Source organism: Brassica oleracea, chromosome C7 (genome assembly GCF_000695525.1).
Source record: "Brassica oleracea var. oleracea cultivar TO1000 chromosome C7, BOL, whole genome shotgun sequence".
NCBI lineage: Eukaryota > Viridiplantae > Streptophyta > Magnoliopsida > Brassicales > Brassicaceae > Brassica > Brassica oleracea.
The window spans coordinates 36,716,292-36,725,100 of record NC_027754.1 but is presented as its reverse complement, the minus strand read 5'-3'; the positions used below and the strand labels follow the sequence as shown (position 1 = coordinate 36,725,100).

Sequence of the window (8,809 nt, the reverse complement as noted above, 5' to 3'; positions counted from 1 at the left end):
TTTTATAAATAATATTATTTAATTTTAAAACTTAGTTATTAGTTTCTATAAATAAAACAATTGAATTATTTTAATAATTATTAGTCACATTAAAAATAATAAAAAAATAATAAAAACATAATATGTTTTATTAATAAAATATATTGTATAATCCTGAATTATAAAAATTGCCATTCAACTTTAAGAAAATATAAATAATTTATATAAGAATTTATAATTAGTTTCAAAATTTTATGTATTTTTATTTTTGTATCATTTATAATATTTATATAAGAAAAACTATTTCTATTCAAGTTTTAAAATTAAAAATAATTTATATAAGTAAAATTTCTAAGTAGTTTCAAAATTTAATATTTTTTTTTTTGTGTAATTTTATATATATTTGATGATTTATATTTTACTATAATATATTTTTTTATAAAAATCTAATAATTAAAATATGTTATTGTATTTTATTTTAAAATAATAATCACAGTATTTTGATAAATTTGTAATGTAAAATCTAAATATTAATTGCTATTTTATTATATTATTTTAAAATAATGTATTAGTTAATTTTTGAATTTTTTTAAAAAATACAACAAATCCAAAAACCAAAATCTAAAACCAAAAACCAAAAACCAAAAGCTGAAAATCAAAAACCAAAATCTAAAAACCAAAAACAAAAATCTAAAAACCAAAAACTAAAACTTAAAATTACTGAAACAATCATCACCTGATGCACCTATTGCCGGACTTGTTACATCGATAACTCTCTTGTAGCTTATGCTTCTCTTGATACCAGGGGAGAAGCCAGACCTCTTTTGAACTGGGTGCACTTAATAAATATTATATGATAAATGTTAAATTAGGGGGCATCCAACTTAGGTTTAAAAATAATTGTTGGTGCATCTTAACCAAATAAGCCATTTTCACCTTAATTTTCTATGTAAAATTTTCAATATCTAAAATAATAGCGGGTGCACATGCACCCAACCTAGAGACCTATTTAGGGTCTCTTAATTTTTTTTTTTAATATTAAATGTGAGTTAAGAGACTCCGCTAAGAGACGACAACATTTAGGGGCTCCAATGCAAATCTCTTAATTAAGAGTTCTTAAAAAAATATTAAACAATTTTTTTAAAATAAAATTTATTTATTTATTAAATAAAACATAATAAAAGATAACATATTAAACATTGAATTTTAAATAAAAACATAAAAACAAAGATTAGTAAAATAAACGAGAATAATTTGAAAGAAGCATCCGAGCTCAGTTGTTGTCTTCATCACGTCCAAACAAAGATTAGTAAAATATGTGTAGCAATTGTTTTAGATTTTCATAAAAAAAAAGAATAAGAGTGTTGTGAACAAAATTTGGTGTTGTGAATAAAAAGAGTGAATGGTGATTAAAGAGAGAATAAGAGTGTTGTGAAACTTTATATGGACTTTGAATAGAAAGAGATTATAAATCTTGTGTTGTGAAGTTACTTGGTGTTTGGTGTCATAGTTGCTTAGTTATTTCCCATAATGCAAAGAGTAAAGAGGACAAAAGCCATCATGTTATTGTTTAGGCAGAAAAAAACAACTGAATCAGTGAAACTTTTAAATACATCTCTTTTGTTTTTGTTGTAAGTAAAGGACTCTCCCCTCTGTAGTTTGTTCTTGTTCGTGTTTGATCATCATCTGTGATCTGCACCAATTGCGTCTTGAATCGACTTGAAGCCGTCCCTTTCTAAGCAACGCACCAGTTCTTCCTATTGCACCAAAATGTCATGAGTATTAGTATAATTCACTATCTCAAGTCGATATGCATAGTTTATTACAACAACGACTATCTCAGTTCCACCAAAAAGATTCATGTATGTTGTCTTATAAGAGTTTAACGTTGTGAATGTAGCTACACTACACTACAACTTCAAATTCAGTCAACACAATGCCTTATATACTTACTGTTTGATGCACTTTTTAAAAGTATCAAGCCTTACTTGAGCATACTTTTTAAAAGTATCAAGTCTGCAGTTTCATACGCTCTTGGAAACATTGCTGTTGGCAATATGTCCACCAAATAGTTAGATAAATGTATATGTTTTCAAAGTTGTAGTGTATTGTAGATAAATGAACAGAGCACACAGAGATGAAACAAAAACAAGTCTCAGGATTTATGTAAATGTTTATACAAATTCAACTATTCTCATTCAAAGGATGAAACTTTGTGGTCCTGAAACATCATTTCATAAACAAAATGTCTCTTAGCCTAAAGCAAATGTATATTCTTTTGAACTTGTAGTGTAGATAAAGAACATGACACAGAGATGGAAACACAATAAAGTCTCAGGCTTTCTGTAAATTTGATTAAAAGTCAATTATTTTCATTCAAAGGATGAAACTTTATGGTTTAGAAGATCAATCCTCAAGCGCGAACTAACAAAGAAGACAATAATCATCGAGAAAGCATGAACTTTTGAGCATACCTGGCTTCTTGAGACTCTTTGAGCTAGATTCCGCGCAAGTACTTGCATCTCTCTCCTCCTCTCCCAGATACACAGACTCTTTGAGTAGATCGATTTGGACCTCTTACCGAACAAAGCTCCTGCTATCACTTCAACTTCAGTATGTCCTATTGATTCTTTCAACGGAAGATACACTTCCTCACTGATCTCATCTGACTCCAAAGTCTCACCTTCCTTGTGCTCTGTTTCAGCATCCGGACAGCTCTCTGTGGATCTCAGTTACAAAGGTGGATTGGAGAGAGAGGAGAGGAGATGGAAGGATAAGAAACGTTTCTTCCGATCCTTGATTAGGATACGTCTCTTAGGTTAATACCTATTTTTCTTTTGTTTTTAATTATTAATTACCTTAAAAGCCTACTTAGGAGCTTGCGATAATCATGCTCTTACCCTTCAAGCTAGCTTCACCCCTGCTCGATACTTCTTTGGATTGACATTTCAACCATTTTTATTGTAGCTACATTTACAATTACTTCAGTTTTCTTGACATGTATAGGCTGAACCCATAATGGTAATATATACTTATTGCACTTGTCCAACTACTTCAATTTTGGCGTTTCAAAACGCCATCACTACGTACCCTACTATTTGATTCTTGGCTTCTTGTTACATTGATAACAATTTATATTCTTCATCCATCATATTTATCAACTAATAAAGTTGAAAAAAATATCTTCTGCAGCAATTCCATTGTTTTAGAAAAAGAGTTTTCAGAACTGCAGATAGGTAAATCCCTTTCAAAGGACACAAGATGAAAACCCAATGTTGAAAAAAAAAACCAATTAACATATACAAAAGATCTAAAACATACAATGGACTATAACAAAAGAATAAAAAGGCAGCATACCACTAATATTATAAGTTTTCAGAGATGCATCTAAAGATCTTTATCTCATATCGCATGATTGTCGTAGTCGTCGTCTCGTGGCTACCGTATAATTATCCATTAACTTCTATCTCAAGCAATTTTCAAATTCTATATGTTAAATTTTTCCATCATTTTCTTTTGAACTGTGTACTTTTTGGGATCAAATAGTAATATCTTCAGTTAAATAAAAAAAAAAATATAAACTCTCATTATTAACCTTTAATTTTAAATGCAGTAAATTATTGGTAAAAAGAAAATGAAAAATTCCAAAAAAGAAGGAGACCAATAGAAAGAGTGTGATGAAACCAAACTCAACCATTCTCCGCGTTTTTATTCAGACCTCTCACACCAAACCATTCTCTTCGCCTTCTTAACCGGCGACCACTAATCCCATTTGTCCTCTCCTTTTAATCTCCCTCCCTTCCAAAGACTTCACCTTTCTATTTATCAAAAAGAAAAAGCTTTCATCTTTCTCTCTGTTTCAGATCGTAATCCTGACAAAAAAACCAAAAATGAGCAGCAACCCGTCTCAGATCTCCGACGACTACGTCTCCGAGAACAGGTCCGGCGTCGGCGGAGGCATCTCAGATGTCTACGGTGAGGATCTCGCCACATTGGATCAGCTCGTCACCCCTTGGGTTACCTCCGTCGCCAGGTCAGTCTCACAAAAGAACATTCCTTTGGCCGTTTCGCTAGATCCAAAAATGATCTGATTAGCTTTGATTTAAAAAATTATTATTTTTTTTTTAATAATTGCTGTTGCCTTGTTGTGGAAGTAAGAGCAATGTTAGGGTTACAATTGATTTTTATTTTTTTTGTGTGTGTGTGTGTGTGCGCAGTGGGTATACATTGATGCGTGACCCTCGATACAACAAGGGACTTGCTTTCACAGATAAAGAGAGAGATGCTCACTACTTAACTGGTCTTCTTCCTCCTGTCATCTTATCTCAAGATGTTCAGGTATTTTTTTATTAGGTTCATCATTCAAAGATCCATCCTTTTCCTTAGGTTATGCTGATTTCGATTTGTGGCTTACTTATAGGAGAAGAAGATGATGCATAACCTCCGTCAGTACACGGTCCCTCTGCACCGTTACGTGGCCCTCATGGATCTTCAGGTGATCTGTTTTTTTTTTTTGGCTTGTTTGTTTGTTGGATACAATGGGGGAGCTGATGAGAATCTGGAATCTTTTCAGGAGAGGAACGAGAGGTTGTTTTACAAGCTTCTGATTGACAATGTGGAGGAGTTGCTTCCCGTTGTGTACACCCCGACGGTGGGGGAGGCTTGTCAGAAGTATGGGAGCATTTTCAGGAGGCCACAAGGTCTTTACATCAGCTTGAAAGAGAAGTGAGGATTTAACATTCTCTTCTACAATTTTGTTTTGGATTCGGTTATTATTTGCGTTAATGAGTACAATTTGGCATTTGTTTTTAGGGGAAAGATTCTTGAAGTGTTGAAGAACTGGCCACAGAGAGGGATTCAAGTCATTGTTGTCACTGATGGTGAGCGTATTCTGGGTCTTGGAGATCTTGGTTGTCAGGTAAACAGAGTTCTTAACACTCGATCCCTCTTGTGATATGCATTTAACCTTTTTGTTGGGTTTGAATGCTGTAAAATTTCATACAGGGAATGGGAATCCCAGTGGGAAAACTTTCTCTTTACACAGCTTTGGGAGGGATCCGTCCATCGGCTGTAAGAACTGAAACAAAGGCAGCTGAACATGTTTAATTCTCTGTAGTTCTGATGTTAATGTAACACATGCAGTGCCTTCCAATCACCATTGATGTGGGTACAAACAACGAGAAGCTCCTAAATGATGAGTTTTACATCGGACTTAAACAGAAGAGGGCAACTGGCGAGGTTTACCATTATCTTTACACTTTGTTCGCCATATATATGTTTCAGAAAGTGAGAGTTGTAGTTGCTTTTTTTTTTATTCAGGAATACGCAGAGTTTCTGCACGAGTTCATGTGTGCTGTTAAACAAAACTATGGAGAAAAAGTGTTGGTGCAGGTAAAATCATATACTTCTAAAACTTGTTTTCTCAATCTTGTGTTGTGATAACGTTCACATGTACTCTTGGTTTCAGTTTGAAGATTTCGCAAACCACCACGCGTTTGAGCTTCTCTCCAAGTACTGCTCTAGTCATCTCGTTTTCAATGATGATATCCAAGTGAGATCTTGTCTTCAGTATGATATCATATGTATTGCACTTTAGTGAGTTTTCTGGAAGGTGACTAGCTAAAACTTGTTTTGTCTGTGTAGGGTACTGCATCAGTGGTGCTTGCTGGGCTTATTGCAGCTCAGAAAGTACTTGGTAAAAGCCTATCTGACCATACCTTTTTGTTCTTGGGTGCCGGAGAGGTGTGACTTGAAAACATATACTACATAAATCTTTTTGTCTACTATTTATTTTGCTACTAAAGCTTTTTTATATCTTTGAAGGCTGGAACCGGAATCGCTGAGCTAATTGCTCTTAAGATTTCCAAAGAGGTAGTCTCTTGCCTTCATGCTATTTCTTTGATACTTTTGCTCCTTCTTGTCAAGAATCTGTAACTGTATTGTTTTGTTTTCTAGACTGGAACACCAATCGATGAGATCAGGAAGAAGATTTGGCTTGTGGACTCCAAGGTATTGTTGATTACATCATTGTTATCTATTGCTTCTTTTTTTTTTTTCACTTACTAAACATGCTTTGAATGATCTTGCAGGGACTGATTGTTAGCTCACGCAAGGAATCTCTTCAGCACTTCAAGCAGCCATGGGCACATGACCACGAGCCCGTCAAGGAGCTCTTGGGAGCTGTTAATGTAAATAAACAAAACAACTCATCTTAACATCTCTTCATGCGTAGATGACATATATAACATTCTCCCAAATCAGGCAATCAAGCCAACAGTGCTCATTGGAACCTCTGGTGTGGGGAAGACTTTCACAAAGGAAGTAGTGGAGGCCATGGCCACCTTCAACGAGGTTTTGTTTTTTTTTTCTTTTGATATGCTTTCTCGGTATCTATGCTTTTTTTTCTGATGGTGTTCTTACTGTGGTGTGTACAGAAACCCTTGATTCTTGCTCTCTCAAACCCAACTTCTCAAGCCGAGTGCACCGCTAAAGAAGCTTACACATGGACCGAGGTAACGATCTAAACCTTATTGATACCACCACAAGTGAATTTTCATTTTGATGCAACTAAAAAAAAGCTGTGTTTGCTTTATAGGGTCGTGCAATCTTTGCAAGTGGAAGCCCGTTTGCCCCTGTTGAGTATGAAGGCAAAACATTCTTCCCTGGCCAGGTTCTTTTGTTGTTTACTGTGTGACATCTTTATCCACAATCCATGGCTCATGCTCCTTTCATTAACACCCTTTTTTCGCAGGCAAACAACTGCTACATTTTCCCAGGTCTCGGTCTTGGTTTGATCATGTCTGGTGCCATTCGTGTCCGTGATGACATGCTTCTAGCAGCTTGTAAGTACATTGAAACTGTTTCAAGAAATTGATGTTGTTACTATTGGTTACACCATCTCCAATGGTTCACTCTGGTTTTTTCTCTAAAATAAAGTACCATTGTAGTATAACTCAATTCTATTATAGAGTGATTAACAGAAAATAAACAATTTACTCTATATATAGAGTAAACCTGTTTTTATTCTATTATAGAATATTATAAAGTAAAAAATAAAATACCATTAGAGTATTTTTATTCTAAACTCTATTTTAGAGTAAAAAATAGAACGAGGTTGGAGATGCCTCAGAGACCATTTGTGGAGTCTTGTTTGTAAACTGTGTGTTCCAAAAATTTTTATCAGCGGAAGCTCTGGCCTCGCAAGTGACGGAAGAGAACTTTGCCGACGGGTTGATCTATCCGCCTTTTACAAACATCAGAAAGATCTCTGCTAACATTGCAGCCAGTGTGGGAGCCAAAACTTATGAACTTGGTTAGTTTTCATTATTCTCCATATTTATAAATTATGATGTCAAAATAGTTACTTTCTGCAAAAGTCTGATGTCATGTTGTTTGTCTTTTTGTTGTTGCAGGATTGGCATCGAACCTGCCTCGTCCTAAGGATCTGGTCAAGATGGCAGAGAGCTGCATGTACAGCCCTGTCTACAGAAACTTCCGTTAAAAGATTATTTTCCACCATTTTGTCTCCCCCAGCTTTTCTTCTTTATTTTTTGCTTCTTCGGTTTTGCTGCTAAATTGGACACAACTTTTATAATGTTTGATCGTTTTTTATATAATTTCAACTTTAAGTACTGAAATATTATACTTTTTGTTTTATGAATAGTAAAACATCCATGGCTCATTTTGTCGTATGCCTTAGGTTAGGGTCATGTACAAAAAAATTGTTAGGTGATAATTTTGCACTTTGACATGGTCTAGTGTCTAGCCAACTTTTTTCCTTTCCCAAATGAAACTCATTTGTAAAGATTGGCTGTACAACTTGGTAAAGTATAAGATTTAATAGTGGCATGCCCTATTAAAAGACACATTTGTTTAATGGGGGCAGTTTTCCATTATTATTTTCATCTAAATTTAAGGTCTAAACGGTGATTAAGAGAATGAGTGGGAATAGTGAATTCCTTATCATTCCTTACAATTTACACCATTTACAAGGAATATTTGTTCCTTATGATTTTTTACGTTCTTTAAAATTTAAAGAATAATAGACTACAATTATCCCTTATCAAATTAATAGAAAAATAAATTTTCGTTTTGTTTTATTCCTCTTCATTCCTTTTATTCATATTCTTTATATTCTTTTATTAGTCACCAGTTAGAGCCTTAGTTAATGTAAGATTAACATGATTTTTCTTTTTACTTTTTTCAAACTAATATAAACTTGACCTTTAGAAAATAAAAACTGCGGAAGATGATTAAAAATTGTTCTTTGATCTTGCTAAGATCACCATTTTTACTGGCACAGAATGCAATGATTATAAAACATATTCAAAAGAGAAGAATAAAGAAAAAAAAGTGCTAAAAGAGAACATTTGAAGTGATTTTGGGCCTGAAACTATAATCATTGCAAAGTCAATGATCCCATCCATCATATCTCAAAACTCAAAAAGTCAAGAAAAGATATATAAATCAAATAAATGGAAAATAAAAGAAAGAGAGTAAAATTGCAAGTGGTGGCCCTCCATTAGTGGCATAGTTATTTATGATAATGATGATCGCTTTGATTTCTTGTTTTTAGAATGGGTTGTACATTCATTGAACACAATTGTATAATTGTTCATAGCCTTTTTGCCTGATAATGTTCTTTAAAAAATGATAGGCATGCCTAAATGTGTATCGACCATTGGTATCAATATGTTCATCATAACTTCCTCTTTGGAACGCATTATTTTCCAACTTTGCTTCTATTGTATTCACCATTGGGTGTATAATATCTCTTGGCATACTCAGATTGATTCGATTAAAGAAATTTTTGTAAACTCTAGCTGAAAAG

At 33.7% G+C, this 8,809-nt stretch overlaps 1 protein-coding gene and 1 long non-coding RNA gene across 2 annotated transcripts; one reads left to right on the top strand and one right to left on the bottom strand.

Annotated features, from left to right (window-relative positions):
- Nucleotides 1–1,514: 1,514 nt before the first annotated feature.
- LOC106304475 lies at nucleotides 1,515–2,951 on the bottom strand. Its single transcript, XR_001262755.1, has 2 exons — nucleotides 2,454–2,951; nucleotides 1,515–1,736 (listed from the first exon to the last, which is right to left on the bottom strand). It is a non-coding gene; the product is annotated as an uncharacterized LOC106304475 (long non-coding RNA).
- Nucleotides 2,952–3,683: 732 nt separating this feature from the next.
- Nucleotides 3,684–7,661, top strand: LOC106301669 (NADP-dependent malic enzyme 3). Its single transcript, XM_013738122.1, has 19 exons — nucleotides 3,684–4,012; nucleotides 4,197–4,317; nucleotides 4,400–4,474; nucleotides 4,553–4,704; nucleotides 4,792–4,897; nucleotides 4,984–5,049; nucleotides 5,122–5,217; nucleotides 5,299–5,370; nucleotides 5,447–5,530; nucleotides 5,623–5,721; nucleotides 5,803–5,850; nucleotides 5,935–5,988; nucleotides 6,069–6,167; nucleotides 6,241–6,330; nucleotides 6,414–6,491; nucleotides 6,575–6,649; nucleotides 6,731–6,821; nucleotides 7,163–7,291; nucleotides 7,392–7,661. Exons 1-19 carry the CDS (start codon nucleotides 3,870–3,872, stop codon nucleotides 7,478–7,480), a joined length of 1,767 nt encoding a protein of 588 aa, XP_013593576.1. The 5' UTR covers nucleotides 3,684–3,869; the 3' UTR covers nucleotides 7,481–7,661.
- The last annotated feature ends 1,148 nt before the right edge of the window (nucleotides 7,662–8,809 follow it).

Bases quoted from the DNA above. Each gene is read 5' to 3' on its own strand.
- LOC106301669 (XM_013738122.1), top strand. From the start codon at position 3,870: ATGAGCAGCAACCCGTCTCAGATCTCCGACGACTACGTCTCCGAGAAC. The intron at 4,705-4,791 runs GTGAGGATTTAA...ATTTGTTTTTAG, and splicing joins TACATCAGCTTGAAAGAGAA to GGGAAAGATTCTTGAAGTGT. The intron at 5,989-6,068 runs GTATTGTTGATT...ATGATCTTGCAG, and splicing joins TTTGGCTTGTGGACTCCAAG to GGACTGATTGTTAGCTCACG.